This window comes from Platalea leucorodia (genome assembly GCF_965183815.1).
Source record: "Platalea leucorodia genome assembly, chromosome: 1".
NCBI classification, from domain to species: domain Eukaryota; kingdom Metazoa; phylum Chordata; class Aves; order Pelecaniformes; family Threskiornithidae; genus Platalea; species Platalea leucorodia.
Window position 1 is genome coordinate 149,532,072 of NC_138823.1, and position 23,703 is coordinate 149,555,774.

The 23,703-nt window shown below is 38.7% G+C and overlaps 1 protein-coding gene across 2 annotated transcripts in view; it reads right to left on the minus strand.

Moving 5' to 3' along the window:
* Positions 1-795: 795 nt before the first annotated feature.
* ARHGAP21 (Rho GTPase activating protein 21) overlaps positions 796-23,703 on the minus strand; it is a 124,909-nt gene continuing 102,001 nt past the window's right edge. For both annotated transcript variants that reach the window (XM_082313205.1, XM_082313204.1), the window contains 17 exons: positions 17,573-17,731; positions 17,319-17,421; positions 17,193-17,229; positions 16,513-16,638; positions 15,197-15,481; positions 14,041-14,105; positions 13,810-13,958; positions 12,126-12,268; positions 11,877-12,032; positions 11,691-11,769; positions 11,125-11,198; positions 10,950-11,039; positions 8,884-9,009; positions 8,643-8,684; positions 8,209-8,314; positions 6,391-6,422; positions 796-3,315 (listed from right to left, as the gene is read on the minus strand). In XM_082313205.1, coding sequence (XP_082169331.1) covers positions 1,582-3,315; positions 6,391-6,422; positions 8,209-8,314; positions 8,643-8,684; positions 8,884-9,009; positions 10,950-11,039; positions 11,125-11,198; positions 11,691-11,769; positions 11,877-12,032; positions 12,126-12,268; positions 13,810-13,958; positions 14,041-14,105; positions 15,197-15,481; positions 16,513-16,638; positions 17,193-17,229; positions 17,319-17,421; positions 17,573-17,731 — 3,506 coding nt within the window. In that variant the 3' untranslated portion in view covers positions 796-1,581. The remainder of the gene's footprint in view (positions 3,316-6,390; positions 6,423-8,208; positions 8,315-8,642; positions 8,685-8,883; positions 9,010-10,949; positions 11,040-11,124; positions 11,199-11,690; positions 11,770-11,876; positions 12,033-12,125; positions 12,269-13,809; positions 13,959-14,040; positions 14,106-15,196; positions 15,482-16,512; positions 16,639-17,192; positions 17,230-17,318; positions 17,422-17,572; positions 17,732-23,703) is intronic.

The window sequence follows — 23,703 nt, forward strand, 5'->3', positions numbered from 1 at the left end:
TATAATGATTTCTCATCACAAGCATCAAAACCACAGTAGATCAAAGCATGGGATTGTTACAGTCATTTTGGAAAGAAATGAAGTCTGCTTGCAACCATTTCAGCCTACACATCCCAGTTACTGTGATTCCTTCTCTTCTCAGTAACAGGACACATGCTTAAGAGTAAATTTTTCTATGCTTACGATGTTCATTGCTTATTTATCACCGATACAGGTTTAATCCTCTGCCAAGCAAGTGACAGTGTAAGACCTGGGAATACTCAAAGTGATGAACAGCTGCTTTGTTTTCAAGTAGGTATGCAAGAAAATAGAAGAAAAAAATATAACTGGCAGAGAGCTCACACACAGAAGGGTTTTTAGTGTACAAACTCATCTTCATCATTAAAACTAGAAAAAGTTCAAGACCCATACTACAGTAACATTTTGACTGGCAGACACTGTATTCACTGTTTATGACTTGGGGACAATTATGGACATGTTTTTTTCAGTGCTACAAAACCAGCATATGAAACACAAACCAACTTACTACGTACCTCAGAATCAGATTATATATCAAGATGAAAATACGTAACCATCTGAACCCCTCTCTCACATGCTAACCTCCGCGGTCTCGTCCCACAAACAAGACTTTGAAGAGAAGCACCCTTCACCCAGGAGCAACCGCAGGTTCTGTGGTCCTGAGGGCAGCTGCCGACTGCAACTTGTAAACGTGACATTTTAAAACCGTTCATTGGAATGAATTCGCATCACGCAAAGAGTCACCAAAACAATTTTATTTCCAGTGTTTAAGTGGGTATGCACACAGGCATGATACAGGTTTGGATTCATTAGGTCTTCATGCAGAATTATATTCTCAATAAAAGAAACCAGTTCCATCCAGTATCCACTATCTACAAGCCTATGTTACAACATTTATATCAAATCTGGTATCTGAAGAAAAGATACACATGTAATATGTACACTTAAGTTATTTTACAGAAAGATTAAAAATTCAAGTCACATAAAACTCAAAATCTGTATTAAAATTGGAAATATAAAACTCCAATATTTACTGGAATGCCTAAGGAATGGAAGCTCTGTAGCCACCTGTGTTAACATTTGTAAAATGTAATGAAACTCGTTAACAGTAAAATGCATTCATTTGTTTGTAATAAGTTTCTCTAATTTAACAATATGGCACCCTAACAAACCAAATGAATTTATGATGAGGCACTTGTTAGTGACTAAACCAAAAGAACAATTTTTCTGCATACTAATGCCAGGCCAACTCTCAGTCAGAAAACCATGTATACACTACACAGCATGTTGCATCAGATGCTTTGTTCAACATTTGTATGCAGCCATCAAATATACTTTTTCTTAAAATATATATATATACTTTAACTTTAGTGTTCTTCTGGCTGTGGTAATGCACTGTGAAGACGTTCCACAGAGCATATTGATGAAACCAGCCCAAATGAAGGCTGCATAACAACAACCGTACAGGAAAATATATATATATGTACACACACACATACACACAGTTACTGGGAAGCGTAACAGTAAGTTAATGAATTGCTGTAATGGACATATCTCCCCATTTCAAAGATACTGGTAGAATCGAGATCTAACCACTTGGGTCCCAGACAGTTTATGAGGATGGGCATCAACTGCTGGGCTAAAGTTGTTTTTGTTCATATTCTGATAATTTTCACCATTTACCTGGTCTGGTGGCTGAAATGGTCCCGAAGGTGGTGTTCTATTAATTAAAGTCAAGCTGCTGGAAGAATTGCCTTCATCTGCCTGCATCTCTGCAGATAAAGGCAGATCTACCTTTGATACATCTGCTAAGCTAGTGTTCTCAAGTCTGGGCTTTCCAGTTTCACCCGTATTAAGGTCAGTTGTGCTAGTGCGTAAACGTTCTCGTGCAAGCCAGTCTGAGATCGAGAGGTCCTGCGCTGGACATTTTGGCTTTAACCGATTCACAGCTGAAAGCTCAGATTCTCTCTCCCTACTTTGACTTGGTTCTTGAGCTTTCCAAGCATTCAGGACACTTATTTCAGCGAAATCCCTCTGTCCTCCAAGCGTATGCCTTCGCCTGATATTTTTTCTCTTTGCAGTCTCTGCAGAGTTAGCTTTTTGATTCCCAACTCCAAACATGTCATCTGCAGATGATTTGAGTCGCAGCTTTAACCTATCTGTAATTTTAAGTCTCCAGGTAGGTTCTTGTTTGTCAGCCTCACTTCTAGCTGATGTAGCTAAACTGCTTGTCGATCTTCCTTTTTTCATTATGTCAAACATTTTGGTCACAGTAGGCAAGTCCTTCTCACTCTTCGCATCCCCTGAACCCTCACTGTCCGTTTTGTGCCGTGCAGACTTCCTCCTAGACAGTGTGTCACATTCAATAAGTTTGTGTGAGCTAAAAAGTCTGCGACTCTCTAACTTTGGTGTTGAACTTCCCTCGGTACAACTTATTTCGCTTTCTTCAGAGTTCCTCCGACTGGTCTTTACCACTTCTGAAACCTTCCCCTTGGACAGCCTTTCAGCAGCAGCACTGGTGGCAAAGACAGGGAAGTCGCTTTCACTGTCCGTCTCCACAGGACGCCCTTCACTGATCAATTCACTTCTTTCATCATCGGCATCTTCTCCCTTGCTTTCTGTCACCGACTGCACCTCAGGGCTCAGCATACTGGCATCTAAACCAGTTAGATATATAGTAGATGAAGTAGTTGAATAATCTGAGGTGATGGAACTGACATCAGCTGCTAAAAACTCATTGTGTTTACTTTCGGGGCTGGCTACTTTTTTGCATGAGTATCTGTGCTGGGAAGCCTGGGAGGAAGTGCTAAGCATAGTGCCGGAGTCAGACACTGTCTCCTCGACCTGGGAAGAAGATTGTGAAACAGGCATTTTTGAGTTATTCTTCTGGGTGGTTTGCAGAGAGCTGAGATTCGGTGATTTTGTGCATTTGTCATGGTAAGGCAGTGAAGGTTCCTCTGACAGGATACTTTCTTTCTTTAATGTCTTCTTTTCGTCCTTTACAACATTCACATCTTTTTTACTGCTGTTCTCTTTTTCCTTCAGGACAAACATCCTCTGTTTTCTCCCTATGTCTCTCTCTCTTTCATATTCCCCCTTAGCTAAGTCCTCTTTTGTTGTGTCACCACGAGAGTGTTCTGCAAGCTCCTTCTTGAAAAACACATTATCCAACTCATCCTCTGAGCTGCTTGGTTGTGGTTTCTCTTTTGTTTTTTTCCGCTTGCGACTAGCTGCTGCAAAAATGGAGGACACAAGCAGTTCCTTGCTATACTGATCCTTTCCAGAACCCCAAGACCCCTGTTAAAAAAAAAAGGGGGGAGGGCATGATTAGAAATCACAAAGAAACATTTGTTAGTCTGAGACTTTTTAAAAACATATCCCAAGCTTCAGAGCAGAAAGCCTATCTTGATTCAGGAAGTATTTCCATGCTCTTTCTGTAGTCTACATGACATTGCCCAAGAAGTCAATTTTCATCCTGAGAATTCCAATTTTCACCTGAATCCTTTTAACTTGACAAAGACTAGTTTGTATATACAGCTATTTCGTTTTTGATCGACTAATAAAGCAGGCTCCATTACAGCAAGACAACCTTTTCAAGACTGGTTTGCAACAGAAACTGCTTCACAGATGAGGTCCCAAGACTGTGGTGTCAGTCCGTCCTTTCAAGGTGTCTTACCTATGTGGAAAGGCTAATTTCGCAAACTATTTTTCAGTTGATCCTTCACCTTTCAGGCTGAGTTTTTAAACCATATTGATTCAATAGTACCAATACAATGACAGCTATCACAAAACCCTAATTTAGGTGCAGGTACAGGAAATGAACAGAAATAAACTTTTTCCTGCCTTTTGAGGAATCTGACTTTAGAACTTCACAGAAGCAAAAATGGGACAAGCTCCATTACTCCATTTCATAAAAGCAATTAAAAAATATTTTTCAACTGCGCTGACAACATTACCACCTAGCCACCTCAAAGCTATGGACCTTTCCTGCTTACTGTCCCACTGCCACCTTTAAAAGAAGCGGGAGGTTTGGGACAGGTACCACCCTGTCTTTGACTGCTGACCAGTGCGGTTTGCACACCGCAGACTTCAAGAAAAGAACGCAGCAATGGTATCTACTGAAAAGGGCAGCTGCTCCCATCGAAGGCTTTTAACATAGTGGGACTGAAATGTGACATCTGTCTAGGGCTCAACAACAGCAGCTTAGGTGTCAGCTACCTGATTGTACGCCCGTGTTCAGATGTCTAGCCTGCCTCTCTGACCTGAGGGAAGCAGACCAGCAGTGATGGGCTATGCTCAAAAAGTCTTTGAAATCCCAATCATCTGTTACTATGCAGCAATTCAGAGAGGGAGAGGAAAAGCTGGGGGAAGAGCTATCATCATGGTAACAGTTTTAACAAAAAAGCCAAGACATCATTACTGAAGGGACCATCTAGTGATTCCAGATACCTAGATAAGAGAATAAGCTTAAGGAGCACAGGAAAGCTAATGCACACTAGTCGTCATCTAACTGCTCAGCTGTTGTCCAGTAAGACACTTCTCTGCTCCATAAGCACAGAATCACAGCCCCCCTATGACAGTGAACTGTGGCAGGATGCCTACTGGTGCAAATTTCATTCCTACTCACTGTCTCCTCAGAAACTGGAGAGGTGCTGGCAATGGTGAAAACTGCCACTATGACTGCAGAAGCCAAGGTCAAACAGCCATACAATAATACAGTGGCTATATTGACCATCACAGCCTCGGCAAAGGTGCGCTAATTTTTTTATGTGAACATGGACAGGGAAGAGTTGGTAGAAACTTCTAGTCAACCAACAGTAACAAAAATACTCATGGTTATCCAGAACCTCCTGCTGCATGACAGAGAATATCCCATGTTTTTGATGCAGAGATCAGGACAGGGTAGGCAGAAGACACTCATTAAGTCTTGCTGAAGGGAAGCAAGCATCTGAGAAGCCTGCACAATGACTACCTCCGGTGACTGCCTGGCCTCCTGCACAGCGACTGCCTACAGGCAGCGCGGACAAAGAACCTTCTGGACAGCAGGTGACAGCTTGGAATCGCTGCACTGGCAGACAAGCACCAATCCAAAACTGACTGGCAATGGACCACTGGGTGTTGGGGCCTACCATTTTCCAACTGACCACAGCAACTCTTCTCACTACTCAAATGGGACTCTTGCATTAACTACTGTCCCCATAAAGAACGGGTGAACTCTGCGCATTTTCTTCCATGCGTTGGGAACAGGTACGTGTCCTTCTCACCGAGAAGGATATCAAGCAATGCGGGCAGCTGGAGCTCCACTTGGAACATGTCTTGCTGCAAGCAGGGCTGGCTGAGCAGTAAGCAGGCTCCTGGCCCAGGCAATCTGCATGAACTCTGCACTGCTGCTCAGAGGCCCATGAGCATGGCCTGACTGATGCTCTGTGCCGCTCGCAGGTGGTGGTCAGCGAGAGGCCACCTGCAAACAGCACACTGTCCTGGCACAGGCAATGTGACATGGTGTCCTGGAAGCTGGGCTTTTTTGAGGCAGTGGCTGAGCCACCAAGCATCCTCACAAAGCAGCTGGGCTGGCATCCCAACGATGAACTAGGAGGATGCGTTAAGTCCTTTTCTCAGCTCAAAGGGGGCCACCAGTGGTACACCTAGAATGCACACCAGCACGAAGCTGCATCATGCGCTCACAGCTGACTGAGGTCAGCTGCATGCTGCCATGTCACCCAGTGCTACGGACATCCAGTGTCAGCAACTACTGAACAGCAGCCGAAGAGACTGAAAGATTTGTCCATGGGTCAGATGAGAACTCCGGCATTAAACTGAGAACGGAACTATTGCCCGTGTTCCAGTCTTGTTCCCCCGACCTACTAGGCTGTCCTCCCAAGCACAGCAATACTTCCTTGGGAGATTTTGCATAGCAGCCCTTAACCTTTGGCTTCCTAGAATAGGAGCTATTACCTTCTGAGGAAGGAAAGGAAAGAAAAATATTCTACGTATACTTTTCCGAGCGAAATAGGGAACACAAATACTGTCTGGGAGTAAGTAGTACACCAACAACAGGGAACACACTATATACATATACCCCTACTAAATGAGATGCAAAAAGGAGGTAAGCGCTCACAATTACAAGAGTTTGGAACAAAGCTGTTTATGTGTGCAGCTGACTGCTTTGGCAGATGCAGCTAACTGGAAACAAGTGATACTTTTCCAATGTAACACTTCAAAATTGTTTGATGAGAAAACAGTATTACCACTTATTCAAAAAATTCTATGTAAGCTCCATAGTACATCTGCATATAAGTGTTTTAATAAAGCAAGCAAATATCTAACAGATTTCAGAAGCTTATAACAACATCATTTAAGAAAATGATTTACCTTAGATTTTGCTGAGTCACTAGTAGCTGAATCTGTGGAAAAATTAAAAAAAAAAAAACAAACAAACAATTCTGCTCAGTTCTGTGCAATTTTTTCATTGTTGCTACAGACAATGCTGGACTTATGGAAAAAGACAAGCACAGAACAAAATGTGAAGCAAATAAAAACCAGAACAGAGTGAATAGTCAGAGCTCACAAAGATGCAAGCTGCACCACAGAAAGCCACCGCCATGAAAGGATGCTGTGAATTGTAGGCAGAACCAGCTCAATGATAGGAATGGCAAAGGAGCCCTGTTCTTCTAAATAAAAAACAGAAATACTAATGTTTATTCAATGTCTTAAGTATACAGCCCCTGCAAAACCGCAGCTGAGACACCTTTTCAGGATCGTACTGGGTACTCTCCTGAGATTCAGGATACACAAAGCAAAATTGAATGTCTTAGAACTGCTGGCCGCCCTAGGTACAAATCATGGTTCGTGTAGTCATATTCTTTTTGTGAGGTTTTGAAGGAATTAAGTCATATTTTGTGTGTAAAACCCCAATTACATCTCTCTCCACCTCTGACTACGTATAGGTAGAATTTTATTTTTAAATCGGCTAGATTTCAGCAGCTACCAGTTTTGTACTTTTCTATAACAAGCGCTATTATGAAATGAAAAATGGACACCATAGTTTTACTGTCTCGCAAAACCCAAGATTATACAATTATAAAGGGGGTAGGAAGGGGCTAGCACAATGACTAAAAAATATGAACGTGGATGTGTTCCAGCTTTAGGGACTTTCTCCCTAGGAAGAAAGAGCTGAGCCCCCTGCCACACCCCTTTTTGACACATGGCTAATGCTTTATGACTAGAAAGACTGGTAGACCATACCATGCTATTTCTCCTCAGGGTCTGCTTCAGAGATAACAAGAAACAGCAGAAAAACTTTTAAAAAGTAGCATTGATCTGTTTAAAATACTCTTAAAAGAAAATTTACAGCACAGATCAACTTTTTTTTTTCCATTTACAAGAAACGGGGGTTTCTGCAGACAAGGCAGCTACAGTGTGGGCAACAGTCCTCCTTCTTCCTACAGTTCCAGCTGTCCATCAGTGACATCACAGAATCCACTAATGACATCACCGTGTGATAGACTCCTCCCACTTCGCCTGTTACAACATCAGTATAAAGTGACTGTTTCAGTAAGTGAACAACCCTTTGAAAACTGAAACAAAAGCTAGAGACGAAGGGATAACATTTGTGGGATACAACATGCTGGGTTAGTGCAATAGTATAGTGAAGGGAGGGGGGAAAAAAGTCACCAAAAAAGAGCCTGCAATGCTTGTCCTTAGCCACAAAAGAGGATGGCATTTATAAACAGAAGGAAATCAGCTTTAGAATAGACATACTGCAACATACTTATTAAAGTGTCCATCACTTGACAAGAAAACATAACTCAATTTTTTGCATTCCTAACGTTGGGAAGGAGCAATATTAGAACACCACTGAAGATCAGTCTTTCTGCCATCACAACAAACCACTTTACAGCAGCATATCTGCTTCACCTCACGATGATGATTGCATGGATTACTGTGAATAAATAAAATAGTATGTGCAAGCCTCATCTTTTAATGATTATATTTCTGTTAGACAACAAAGTTTTCCAAATTATATCATGCATGATTATCAACAATTCAAGTCTTTGAGAAGTGTTAATGATCTTTTGGAAAAGAGAAAAACAGTTTATTAGTAAAAGAAAATAGGAAGAGAGAGTTACAGTGAGTTAACAGAGTAGGTTATTCTAGCCTATGGACTAACACTGTCCAGGCAAGAGTTACCTGATACGTCTCCAGGAGATACTCCCGTTCTTCCAATGTTGGTGAGTAAATGATCTATGTTTGGCACTGGCTGAGATTCTACAGTGTTTTCTTCCTGAACTGTTGTCTATAGTTAATAAACAAAGATCTCTTCATCATCGTTTCACAAATAGTTCATTATGATTCAACAGCATTTAGAAAATTGCATTATTCACCTGAGCACACGCTTTCCTCATGTGTTCTTATTTTCCCATTTTGCTTTATGCTTTTAAAACAAATGCATGGCTTTTTTTTTTTTTTTTAATTCGTTACTGCAAGGAATGGAGAGCTAAAAAGGTGCTTCTGAAGAGCAAACCATACAGTGATGTAATAAGTATATAGACATTCTAGAGGCAGCAGAAGCAGATTCTAAACTAAGATAATCAGAACACAAATATTTATGACGCAATACTTACAAGAGGTTCTTCAGCATCATCTTCTGTGAAAAACCAGTCATGCTACAATTTAAAATAAAAAAGGTGAAAACCCCACAGGAAACACAAAACCCAAATGTGGAACAATCTAACATGGACATTACTAAAAACGATATCCTGGAGTTTGAAGGATAAATACCAGACCCAAACTGGCCCAATGAAAGAAAAGCTGGTAGATCTGTGTACGATCTTACTTTTTAAATAATGAAATGCATCCACTTACTTTTTGGATGAGTGTTTCTACGATTTTATATTGGTCTGGCATGTGCGTAACCATGTGTGTCATGTTATCATCAGATGTCCTCACGAGTGTTGGACCAAATACTATTGCCAGGTTTCTTGGTTCCATCTAAGAAATGAAATATTTCCATATCATACATTTATAATGAGAAACTACAATAATATGGGCTAAGTACATTAATATAACACTATTAATATCCGAGAACCATTTTAAATAAGAACAAAGAAAAGGTTTTTAAAAACCATATTACCAACTCAGGTAGGATGTTACACTACACTAAAACTCTCCTAAACACAGCTGCAATAAATGCATGCAACATTTCTGCAATTCAGAATTCAACCTTCCTTAACCCATTGCAAGTAAATAGCTCCACAAACACAGAAAACTCAAGAACTCGGATATATTCTTTACACTTTCAGGTGGATTTTTTTTCTTCCCATACAGACTTTTTTTTTTGTTTAGAAACACTGATGTTTTAAGATTTTTTTTTTTTTTTTTTTTTAAAATAAAAAGGCATGGTAGTTCCCTGTTTTTTTTCCTGAAAATGTTTACATGACACATGAAAAAATTAAGCTGGTGATCAAATACTGTATTATGTCTACTGACAGAGAGCTCATTCAATTTGCAACTACTTTGGAGGAGGTGGCAGCAACCAACATCATAGACCCAACACATCTATTCATGAGACAGACTCAGAGTTACCCAATCGTGTCACAACATTTATCATCCACTTAATTCACTTTTAGTGTTACATCTCTGACAAATAATTCCAAGAAAGCAGCAGCAGAATACTTACCTTCTATTTCTGCTTACGTCTCTGACTTACAGTTTACTGTTGTGACATAGAAGAGACCAGTAATATATAGGAGGCAAGGTCCTTGTGCTTACCAGAAGGAAGTCGCAAACATAATGAACAAGCCCCTAATGCTCACTTTGACTTGAACTGTGGCCTTTGACAAGTCATACAATTATAATATCACCTCACTCACCTAGCCTTACATTTTCTATAATATTAACATTATTTAAACAACATTTATACAGGACACCAAAACCATAAAATGATAAATAAAGGTTTATTTTAGGCATTGCACTTAAAAATGACATTTACTATAATTTCCTTATAATGTCAGCTATAATTCCACTAAAGGTTGTAATTTGTTAAGTATTTTTAATATATACACATATACATTTTTCTTTCATATTTAACTAGAAGGTATTACTTGTAGCACTGATGTTGGAACCTACCATATTCATTTGAACCGAGTAAGTTTCTGATCTTTTAAATGATTTAAGATGGGCCATAGGTTCCTCTATATAGCATCAATCACATCAATTTTTTTCCTGTACCCTGCACATTGGTAGCCAAGTAACAAGCCACCATGTTACCTGCCCTGAGGTAAGCATCCATAAGCACACCCATATTGTGCACAGCTTTGCATTCAGCTACCCCTCCCTGAGAGGTAAAAAAAAAGGCATACTATTATTTGCATCTGCTATAGGATTATAGCATGCACAGAAGCACTTAATGCAAACTAACTCTTCCCCACCTGATGGAAATGACAAAAAGCTATTCTTAGTGGTGGACTAAGACCCTTTAAATCATTAATTTCCTTATCCAAGTAATTACAGCAAGTCCTAGTCTTAAAAGTTACTCAAGCGTCCTGGAAACCAGGCTTCACGCAAAGCCGGTGCGACAGCCTCTGTCAACAGGTTCATTCAGGCCACAGACATTCACCTGTGCCCTGCTCAGGCACATTCTTACTGGCATCTAGATGGGATTATAAGAAATTTACAGACTTGGGATAAATTTAAGATATAAGCAGTTATTCCCACAAGAATTAATACCAGTTTGAGTAAACTTAGTTCACATTAAACAGGTGCATATTTTGCAAGAATCCTTAGCATAATCCAAAAATCTTCTCCACATAGCAAAGGTCTTAATTTTATCTACATTAATAAATGATCACCTTAATAGAAATAATCCTGCACAAAAACTGTACTTAATGAATGAAACAAATGAAAATACATTATACTTTTGTTTCTGATACCTTGTTCTTTTCTGAGTTCTCTGCTACTGTCTTCAGGTGTGCAGAAAGAAACTTGAGAGTCTCATAATGATGTTCAGGTAAATCATGAATCTGAAACAAACAATCACTATTTAGAACATTAAACATTTAATGCTAATTTTGTGGTGCACCTACAACACACCTGATTTCAGCTTACCAGTCTCTTCAGTGTTTTCAGACGTTCAACAGGATCTTCTTTTCTATTGGCATCTATAAAATCTGCATATTTGTCTGTTAAAAAAAAGCAGAAATTAGTCATATATATATGAGTTTATATATATGTATGTATACTACGTATATACATTCTCACCCCCAGCTCGCCCCCTGCCCATGAATACAGGTAACATGCATACATATGTGTGTGTGTGTGTATATATATATATATGACCTTTGGAAGTCATAAATTAGCCCATTATGTTGTATATAAGAAGATGACAGTGGGGGAAAAAAAAAAAACAGCTTTCATAGAATACTGCAACAGTAAAATTGCAAATTTTACTCAGGTTTTTTTTGCAAATTCATAATTTCTTCACCATTGGAGAAATTCTATTTACAGCTCTCGTTCTTAAGGTCTCTGATCACCATGACTCCCTGCTCTTTAAGGAAGAAAGAGGGTATTTATTACAGAGTTAGGATGATTCCACTGGATTTTCTCTCAAATCATGTGAAAGATGTAAGACAACAGTAATTCCTAAAGACAAAATCATAACATAAACAACTTACCATTGGTAAAAAGGGGTTCTGGGAGCTTTCTGAAGAAAGATTTCAGCAAACTGCTTATCACATTCAAGTCTCGCCATTTCTACACATTTAGAAGAAAAGGACAGACATGCTTTATATTTCTATAATCACAACACAAACAGAAGTTTTTGGGAGTTCAACCTGGAAACAGTGTGATCGAAGACTTACATCATCATGAACATCAATGTCAGTCATTCCTTTGTTGAGCTCCTCTTGCATGCTTGAGATGGCAGCATTATTTCCAGGAACTCTGTAAATACCTGTGTACTCAAGACCTCTTTCTTCAACCAGCTTGCAGCATATATCAACAATCAGTGGAATATACTGAAGAAAAAGAAAAGTTATATATACATTTTAAAGTAATTCATACAAAAAGTATTTTAAATCACAATGGAAAGAAAAATTGTCCTTCCATACTTTGTTGGTATGAGCTGGGGGGCAGTCATCTAGTCTAACACCAAATGTTCCTACAGCAGATGGCTTCTTTTCAAATGTCTTCCTCATAATGCTTGGAATGCCTTTTCTCCACGTCCCCTTGTCTTTTGGTGGGCTTGTCTCATCTTTTTGTTGTTAGTATAATGCAAACAAGGAAATAAAGAAGAAAAATAGCAGCATTTAAGTCACAAAAACTACTGTGAATACAGGTAACAGATTTGCAAAGATCAAGTGACACCTACTGCATTTTTACCTCTTTTACTGGCCTGGCTTCCTGCAATAACTCACTAAACATTAGACTGTCTTAAACATACCTTCTTTTACTCTTCTGTGATTCAAAACATACATTTGAACACATTCACACCCCAGATCTAGAAGAGCATGTAGCTGAATGGTACTGTGGAATGTCATCATTCTGAGACTAAAGGTACATATATAGTATTTTAAAAAATTAAAATCTATATTTAGTAAAGCAAGATGAAGTCTCTACTGAACATAGTGCTGCACAAAATACCTATGAACTATACAGCCATGCTCACACTTGTGCAGACCTACTCACTCTTTCAAAAATTACCGTATTTTAGTCACTCCTAAATCATTCCAAACATGACTCAAACACTCTCAAGTATCATCTATCAAAAAACTGGATAAAAAGTTCAGTTGCTCTGTTTACCTTTCCTATAAAATTCACGTAGCAAATTACAACTCCCATTTATCCTGTACTGCAAGTCACCTAATACAATAGTACTTCCTTCTTATTCAAGTATTTCTGGAAATATTCTTTCAGCAGACTTGACATTTACTTAAAATATACAATTTGGTTACAGAATCTGTAGCATAGCAGGAGCAAAGGGACGTTTGTTGGTAACATACAACAGAATTCACTCACAGCTTAAATTCAAGACTGAACTGTTCAAAAGTAGTTGATCAAAAGTGATTGCCCAGCCAGTTGCCTGAATTTGTATGCAACACCCTTACAAGCAAACTTTGATCAGAAATACCATACATTTACACATTCTGAAGAAAAAAAAAAAAAAAAAAAGTAGCTTGTGACATTATTTGATGGAGTTCAGTTACTGATTTAAGTTTGCAGTGCCAGCTCATTGGACTTTTTTAGAACTCAGCAGGCATTAATTTTGTTCTGGAAAAAATAATGCGGTTTCACTCCTGTATTTTAAAGATTAAGAGAAAAAAAAAAAACGTTCTCCTCTACTTCTAAAACAGTTCAGTGGAAAACTTTGGTTTCTTAATGGCATATTTAAAATATGAGTTTACCTTGTTATTTCCAAGTCAGCTGGAGACAAAAGTATGAATTACATACAAAATTATTTCCAAAGATTGAAAAAATTTTGGTCACAAGAAGCGTAACACCTGTATTTTACTACTATTAACACTACATGGAGCTGTAGAAAAAAACCCAAAACCCTCTTGAGAGAGGACTGGAATAAAAAGCTTCAGGAATCTGAGAAGACCTGAAATATATCTAAGATAACATCTACATGAAGTAGTTACAGGAAATGAGTGATTATAGCTGCATCTTAAAAAAAGCTGGTTAATACCTGGTTTGCATCTGTGTATTCATGAGTTTGAAAAACCTGAGAAAGGTACCTCGATGGCCTCACACTGGGGCTATGAGGAACCCAAGAAACACACAAAACATACAGACCTTTAGTGAGAAGCTTCCTTTCAGACTCATCCTTAGGAGAATGTGGACTCTGGGTCCTCTGTTCTGCTTTAGTTCCAAGCAGAGTCTGTCTGATACTTAGACTCTGGCGAGGTGTTTTGGGAGATGGCTCTGTTTTGCTGCTTGAAGAACTGAAACAAGATATATTGCTTCAGTAAAAAGCAGCTAGATAAGAAGTCTAGAAAAATGACTGGCAGCATATAATTCACCTACCTCATCATTGTACTGTATTCTTTAATCCTTCGACTAATTAGATCTCTACTAGTGACACCAGTATCCTATAAAAGGAATCGAGATCTACTTTACAATCTTATAAAATACAACGAATATTTTTTACTTTAAGAATATGATTAACACTTCCTGTCAACAGACCACATATGAACATTTCAGAACAGTTTAAAAAAAAAAAAAATCTCAAACAGGCAGTCCTTGAGAACAATAAGGACAGACCATCTAAAAACCATGAGGAAAACTAAAGTGAGCAATTACAAATTAAATGTTGCTATTTTGACTTTTTTCCAAAGCAATACAATCTGATTAAATTCTGTTAAACTGAAAGTAAGTTTAAATAGAAAACATGCAATTCAACACACCCTACTACTCTGAAAAATCCAATCCTATGTGCACACGGTTCTTGTATAACTAATTACTACTACACATACAGCTGAAACAGCCATGAAGTCAAATGTGCTTTTATCCATCTGTCTAATAATGTTTATTAATCCATTTTCCCTCGGATAATTATTTCAAATCTGAGTGGATGTGCATGACCACAGACATGAAAATATTCCTCTGCTGTTCATCACTGAAATGGAAATGCACTGAGGACAATATTGGGACAGATATTGGTATGTTATGTACAATAGTATATGTTTGCCTTTCTAATTAGCATTAACATTTAATTCATAGGAACATCAACATTTAATCAGAGAAACAGGCATCCTTCAAACTTCCACTTTTAACTACTGAGAAACTCGTCACACTGTACCACTGCACACACCACAACACAAGTCTGAAGACAGAACACACTGGTTCTAATACTGCAATTATCTTTTAAGAAAGATTAGGCATTTTTGGCAGATCAGTTTAATATAAAGTGTATCTTTAGTCAAATTAGCAATGACATTAATTCATTTATTTCAAAAATCTGTTCTCTCATTATGAGTATGTCAGGATTTTTTAAACTCATTTTATTTACTCAGTTACCTTGCCTTTCACCTCATTTTCTTGTATGTTCCTGTGCATATTTTGGTCTATGGTTTAATGGTAAATGATTTCTTTTGTTGAAGTATTAATCACAAGAAAATACAAACAATTTTTAATTAAAAGACAAGAACTATGGCTTCTGCATTATATATTATATGATTACCTCATCATTTAAGTTGCTGTTGTCTTGTATTGCTTTAATCCATGCTAACATATTATCTCTGTCCTCAGCTTGAAACAGATACTCGCAGTCTGATGTCATAAGTCTAAATACGTTTTTCCTCTTGGTTTCACAGTATGAGATGTCTATCAAACAAGCATTGATGCTTATAGGTTGTTCTTCTTCAGGTGGAGTCACTTGTTCCTTTTTATCCTTGTACAAATAAAGTGAATGGCCTCGAAGAACAACATACAGTTGCTTCCACGGCCGAATGCTCCCACCAACTCGCTGAAAAACAGCAACTGATATGTTAGTTTGCTTATTTGTTACAATGAATGTTTCTGGATGAAGAAAACTACCTCCAGTTATTTTAAAAAGAAAGACTAACCAGCTACCTATACCATTCTTAAGAATGACCTATGGAAAGACTACATAAAAGTACACTAATTGCTCTCCGTTAGAGGAATGAATTGCTCAATAGCCTGCCCTCCCTGATCTCCCATTAAGTGTGCGTTCATATGTGACAGTAGCAAGAACAGAATGTGACTAGAACTTCACAGATGCATTAATACAAATATAGTAAAAAATATTTAGTGGACTCTTGCCCATGACATTTAAACGTCATCCAAGTCCGACTCACATTTAAACACCACTGCAATTCCAGACTCACAAGTTTTCCTTAAGTGTTAGTCTATACTCGTGCAGAAGGTTAATACGAACTCAACTCCACAACATTCACAAAAACGACAGCTTTTTTCAAACTACAGTTATCAAGGGACTGATTCTTACTACTTAATTAGTCACTAGAAATGAATTTACTTCACAGATGCTTTGGAATGTAAAATTCATAGAATCACAGAATCATTTAGGTTGGAAAAGACCCTTAAGATCATCAGGTCTAACCATAAACCTAACACTGCCAACTCCACCACTAAACCATGTCCCTAAGCACCACGTCTACCTGTCTTTTAAATACCTCCAGGGATGGGGACTCAACCACTGCCCTGGGCAGTGTTCCAATGCTTTCAGTGAAGAAACTTTTCCTAATATCCAACCTAAACCTCTCCTGGCGCAACTTGAGGCCATATCCTCTCTTCCTATCAGTTCAGAAGACAGTTCAGAAAGCAGTCTGTAAAAGAAGCTGAGGAATTCACTAAAGTCGATGTTCTAACAGGTCTAGAATTTTGTCAGTCTTACTGATGCTCATATCCCAAAAATTTTAATTAGAAAAGCAGAATAGGAAGGCTTTAGTTTCTTATCTTAGGCTTCCACCAACTTAATATTTGTGCTAGGTTATAAAAACCAAACATGATAGGTACCTTTCCCTTGTCTGTAACAAGGTGACGAAAATGGAGCCATCCTTCCTTGGAGGCATCACCAAAGACCTCTGAAGAAGAATCTTTTCGGGAACCAGAGTCTTCTGAAGATTTCTGGCTGTCTGGGACCTAAAGAAAATGTCACAAAAAGAATCCCACAAGGTACTTCTAAATACATTTCTCTACAACCCTTACATTCAAGATGTTTCTCTCTTTAAAAGCTGACACCTCATTCAGCAAAAAACCCCTAAGAATATCCCCCTGGGAAAATACAATTTCTAGTTTCCATACAACAATAGTAACCTTACACATTCCAAGAATACTTTGAGAAGCTGCAGGAGTCTTAGACTCTCATTAGTAAGTTTTTACAAAAGCATGCCATAGATATATTTTGTTTACAGAAGCTGAGGAAAATGAAAAATCAAGGACCATGTGGTGAGCCTAGAAAAAGAGAGACTGTGTTTACTTATGCGATGCATACAGCACCAATTGGGAAAAAACATTAGAATAAATTTAAATATCAAAATAAATCAAAATTAAGAACAATCTGATGAGTAGCAATTTCAATAAACTTCATGTCTGTGTTTAACACATCACTTTGTATAACTGAGTTGTATAAGTCACACAACTTGTCACAGTAGTATGTGTAATTCTTAGGAGCTGTTATATACATATATACCTACCTTAATCCCCTTTAAACTAGATACATGCTTAATGGATCTGTTGGAAGAAAAACAAGTGTTAAAATGAGACTTTATGCACTTTAAAAAACAGATCTCCAAATTAACTGGTATTTTTCATGAACTTACGATTTTCCCTCTTCTCTGTAGTCATCCAGTCCTTCATCATACGACTTCGATCTCTCAGTTTTTGCAGCAGGCTGGCTATCCAGGACACTAGGCCGGATGGATTCTACAAATGAAATTTTTGAGTACTTAAGAAACTGAATCACATTTTTGCAATTTATTTCAAGCAATAAAGAGTTTACAATTTCCACTCCTGTTCTCCAGAGTGCAAAAGGAAAAAGTTGCATGAGAAAAAAAAAAATGAAATCAACACTCACCATGATCATGTGAAAGCTGTCGCCGAATTAAAGGGACTGGAGATGTGGGACTGGGAGGAACAGTTGTTATAGCTGGTGCTTGAGAAGCAGATGCAGAAATAACAGCAGAGGCAGGAATGTGTGCAATATCATGGTCAATACTAGGACTAGTCGGTTCATCTACAAAGGTAATATGCCATATATAAACATATTAAATGCGTTAAACAAATGCTCAAACTAAACAGCTGTCTGAACTTCTCATTATTGAGATATCAGATTAAGTATCTTAAACATGAAGTCTTTCAAACAAACATAAGGCTCCAATTAATTCACACTGTCAAACGTACTTTTTCCTGTTTGTTTTTAAGAGGAGCCTGTTTCATATTAACTGTACATTAGAGAAAAGGGCAAAGAACATCATACCCAATTATAGATTTTGCTGTGAATGAAACAGGAATTATTTGCCAAACTCTTGTAATATTATTTTCAAGTAGACTATTTTTGTTTACATGCATAAGTGAAAAACACACTTATTACATCACTAAGTCTAAACTCAAGAGACAGATAAGTACGATTTCCTACAATAAAATATGGGCACTCAGACTACCAAAACCCATTTGGGTTGAACAAGTGCTCAAATAATAAAGCCAAGTTACAAGCAAAGAAGAAAGCATTTTAAACAGATTTCCAGCATCCAAAGAACAAATCCCCCCCCCCCCCCTCCATACAGTCAAATAAAGAAGCAAGTATTCATATTTTTAAAAGATGACACTACTACATACCAATTAGTTCTTCCACTAATTGTTCATACAAACGATTGCATGCCATACATGCCCAGCACCTCACAGTCTCAATAGCCACAAGGGTCATCATGAAAGATTCCAAAAAGCTTTAAGTATTTCTAGTATTTAACATGTTTCTTACAAGATGGAAGAAGCCGAAAGATGCATTTTCAATCATTCTCAGAAAAGAGCTGTAACATCTTCTAGAACACATTACTAGGACTAGAAAAATAATTCTACTTCACGGTCTGGCAGACGAGGGGATGGGGGGGGGAATCAAGTCACGAGCAGGGGCTGAACTGTACTGCCATAATGACTATGAATGTATTCTAGGTGCTAAGAATTGTAATATGCAGAGCTACTGAAAAGCCTATTGAAATCAATGAACACTCGCAGACAGAGGTTTATTCTTTGCTTTGTGCGAACACAACTGCGTGCGCTGCATTGTGCTTTTCCAACAGTCACTAACAGTTCTGTTAAGGCAGCACTTGTACCATCAAAATTTGGCAATGTAAATTTAAAACAAGGCAATAAAAAATTAAAGTACAGGAAGGTCTAGCAATAACAGCCTTCTAAATTGTCTGGAGTGGAAAATAGAATAATTTTTGAAGTTATATGTTAAAAAAAGCATACCCCCCAAAAAACTAGCTGTAAACTAGAAACATTAATAAAAGGGAAAGCAAAAGAATTCACAGCAAACCTGTGATACTACAATTTAAAAAAAAAAAAAAAATCTAAGTTGTACTTGGATCCACAGTGATAAATTAGAAGCATTTACAGACCTCTTCTCTACAGCAGCTTGGGAGATAGGAAGAACCTCAGTTACACTTCCATTTCAAAACTACAACAGCTCACTGTCCTATTGCCTCTTTTCATTTGCTCAGCTTCCCTACAGCAAACCCTGAGAAGCACACTAACGTTGACTAAAAGAATATAACCACTAACTGAACAAATAATTAGTTTATAGCACGCAAACTGGAAGTGCTCAGCTTTAAGTTACTTATGTTACAGAATTATCTCAAAATGTCACAGTCTCTACTCCCAAAAGTTACAAAAATGCTAGTGCTTGAAATAACTGTGCAAGCTGTGAATATGCAAGTGTTAGGCACCACTACACAATTTCCCATAACACTTAAATCCAAGAATTCAGCTGAGGAAAAACAGCTTGTAAATCCTTGAAAGCAACAATAATTATTCAAATTATTATTACTTCAGAGTGGATCTAATCCCCAGATGAATTAAAATTAAAGTGGTTTTAGAAATAGGCAAGCTTTAAAGAAATTGCAAATGACATTGGTACAGGCGGGAAATAACTCTGTTCAATCCCTGAAGAGGTTGAAGGTCAGCTAATGGCAAGCTTTTACATAATGGAAAGTGATTATAGAGCAAACCATGACGTACACCAAATGAGTTACTCCCCACTAATTTAATGTGCTGGCAAACTCCGCCACTGCTGTCCAGTAAAAACCAAAACCCAAGCAAGTATATATATCTCTTGTATTTTGACTTTCCTCTTTAGTGCTTGCAGTATTTGACTCCCTTTTCAGCTTCCTTGATTAATCGGTGTATTTGCACCCCAAAACTCCTCACACAGCATGCGAAAGGACGTGTTTAGCTCACCAATCAATGAAAACGACTGTGTCCGAAATGCGGTGAAGCGTACAGAACAAATAAGCCAGAGGAGAAGCCACACAACATAATTCTCTTTCAGTTTGTCATCTCACGGATTACCAGCGTCCCTTTAAATATTTGTAACCAAAAGGTCAAAGACTCCGGGACTACTTACGTTTTACTTTTCATTTGAGAAAAGGATACAATTTGTTCTGCACTATTGTCTATGAAGTGACCCAAGAGACCAACCATCATAAAATGAGCCAGCACAGTGACAGAGCATCTCTGGCGAAGGGAAAGATGCCGCTTGTCACCTCTGTTTGAACTTGAGCATGCAACTGGCCAACAGCTAAAACTAGTGATTTGCAGGAAAAGCCTTTCAATGCAAAAATATTTATGGAGGGTAAGACACTGAAAACTTGCAATAAACAGGCAACCCAGCTCCAACTACAGTTAACTTGCATTAACTGATTTGCTAGCTAAGGCAGAGAGAAACTCATAGAATCGTTAAGGTTGGAAAAGACCCTTAAGATCATCGAGTCCAACCGTTAACCTAACACTGCCAAGTCCACCACTAAACCATGTCCTCAAGCACCACGTCTACCCGTCTTTTAAATACCTCCAGGGATGGAGACTCAACCACTTCCCTGGACACCCTGTTCCAATGCTGGATAACCCTTTCAGTGAAGAAGTTTTTCCTAATATCCAACCTAAACCTCCCCTGGCGCAGCTTGAGGCCATTTCCTCTCATCCTATCACTTGTTACTTGGGAGAAGAGACCGACCCCCACCTCACTACAGCCTCCTTTCAGGTAGTTGTAGAGAGCAATAAGGTCTCCCCTCAGCCTCCTCTTCTCCAGGCTAAATAACCCCAGCTATCATGTATCAAAGTACATTTGTATTACAGTGCAGCTGGAGATCAGGAACCTAAAGAGAGAGGGAGCATCTGTACACAGTGTAAGTGATCTGGAAAAGTATTAAACTTTCTGACTCTGTGAAGACACAAATTTACATTGAATGGGCTCAGTGGCAGAACTGGAGATTTCAAAACTGAGAATTACATGGGTGAGAAAGCATGACAAAGAAGACATACTATGCCCACTCTGTGGATGAGGAACTAAGGAACAAGTATTAACCTGTTTTTCCAAAGATTCAAAGGAATGAACACCAAAAAAAATCACTGAAAAAAAGCACAGATCTGTATCATACCCTACCATGCTGCCACAATACAGTTTTATCATGATTAATATAATATTTAATGTCTTTGTTTATACCTTAATGTCCTGGAACAGTCCTTTGGGATTACACATGAAGGTTTGAAAGTAACACTTGAACACAAAAGGGGGCACATTTTGAGAACCTTAAATATAATTTAAATGAACCACAGAATTATTCCGGTGGGAGCAAACCACAGAAGGTCCCCTAGCCCAACCTCCTCCTCCGAGCAAGGTTAGCGCTGAATTCAGGCCACATTGCTCATGGCTTTTGTCCAACAAGTGCCAAACAGAGGGGAATGATCTCTTCCCTTGGTATCCTGGCTCTGCTCTTCCTGATGCAGACCAGTATGGTGTTAGTCTTCATCACCATCAAGGTGCTGGTACCACTGCAGGAGGTTAGCCTATTCCAGGAGCAGGACTTAGCATTTGTCCTTGAATTCCAAGAGGTTCCTATCAGACCCTCCTTCTAGGCTAAGTCTTTCTGAATACGCCTTCGTGCGCATTGACTGCAGCCCCTAGTTTGGCGTTGTCTGCAAACTTGATGAGTGTATTCCATCTCCCCTCTAGGTCACTGATAAAGATATTAAACAAGACACACCCAAAGAAAACGACCTGTAACCAGCCTCCAGGTAGAGTATGAACCCTTAGCCACTACCCTTTATACCTGATGATCCAGTTTTCCTACGTATTCAGCAGTACACCCATCTAGACTATGGTACAAGGATGGTGTCACAGAAAACGTCAAAAGCCTTGCTGAAGTCAAGGTTAGTGACCCCCTTGTGTTCTAATCTCATTCGCAGATCTAGTCATCTCATTATAAAAGGCAATCACGTTGGTCAAGCACTATTTGCCCTTGGTAAATCCACGCTAGCTATTCCCAATCACCTTCTCCTTCATGTGCCCAGAAGTAACTTCCAAGAGGACCAACTCCATAATTTTCCTAAGGATTGAGATAAGGCCACTTGACTGCCTTCCCTGGATTGTCCTTTTTCTCTTTTTTCAAGACGGGTGCACAATTTGCTTTTTTCCAGTTAATGGGGACCTCCCCAGGTTCTCATGATCATTCAAAGACGATAGACAGTATCTCTGCAATGACATCAGACAACTCTCTCAGCACCTTCAGATGCATTTCATTGGATTGGATGGACATGTATGGGTTGAGCTGCACTGGAGCCATCTTAAAGAGTTTCCCGTTTATCCAAGTTGGTTATGATTGTGGGTTTTGTTTGGTTGGTTTTGTTGGGTTTTTTGGTTGCCCCTTTTTGTTTTTTTTAAGGAAATAGTTTAGTTAACTGAATCATAACATATAAACATGGAGAGCAAACCCACAGACTACCTTTCCTCCGGAAAGGCTAACCACCAGGGCTATCATTAACAGCAAAAGGTGATTTCTCCCACCAATCTCTGGGGATTCAGATTGCCGGATCTTTCTTCACTGTGTAATAGAAAATGACTGGAAAAAACTAGCTTCCCAAGGCTAAAGTCATCTTTCATATTTATTCCCCTTAAGACATGGCAGTCTTGCAAGTGGTATCTCAACACCTCAAAACACTGTAAGAAGGAATTGTATTATTCAGTAAGTGTATTGCAGACCACATTACTGTTTAAAACACTAATTGGGCATTTCAATTTCAACAGACAATGTGAATACGTGGCTATAAACCTTAATTCAACAAGTATGTATTTTTTTATCTGATTTAAAGATTCAAATCATAAAAATGTAATAGCTGTGCAGTAACACACACTTAAAACAGCTTTAAATTGCTTTTCATGTGAAGAATGTTGAGACAACGTGCACCGCCAGACACAAATATCACTCAAGAAAAAATTTCCCAAACTGCATACATTGAAGAGGACAACTGTAATATGATTGGCTTTCTGAAAACCATATCCAATTCTTGGATTAGGTATGTGTTTAAAGATGCCCCTGTAGTACTTAATGCAATTTTGGTTACTCATAGATCTTGTGGAATTGTAATAGTGATTGCTCTTCGTAAAAAGCTCAGCCTTCTGCAGAAGGCTACAGGGAGGTAGCTCATACCGCTTTCTGTCTCCAAAGCAAAGGGCTAAGAGAGTCATTAAAAACATAATCTTCATTCAATGTCGGCACAGATGTGAAGGTTTCTATATACTGAGATGGCATCTACCTGACAGCCATTGCAGTAAGTATTTTAACCGTTGCCTCTCTCTTCTTCAGTAATTCTCTCAAACAACAGGTTATGGCTTTTGGAGGGTAATTTAAAAATCTTACATGGCAGAAAAGAAGGCACAAAACTATCAAGCACTCATTAGAAGAACAGAAAAATCTCTTCTTTACTGAAGGACAGACAGGACATGCCAGTGACATGAACAGACCCTGCAGCAAGACTGGCTTTAGAGGCTCTCCCTTCTTCCAGGCCTTTGTCAACAACCATTTTGCGTGCCGCATCCTTGGCCTAACCAAGCAGTCCATAGTACACGATACCGCGACAGGCTCTGCACCATCACAACGCACAATGCTACCTTGCTCCAAAGTATTCTTAAATACGGTACATGAAAGCTTT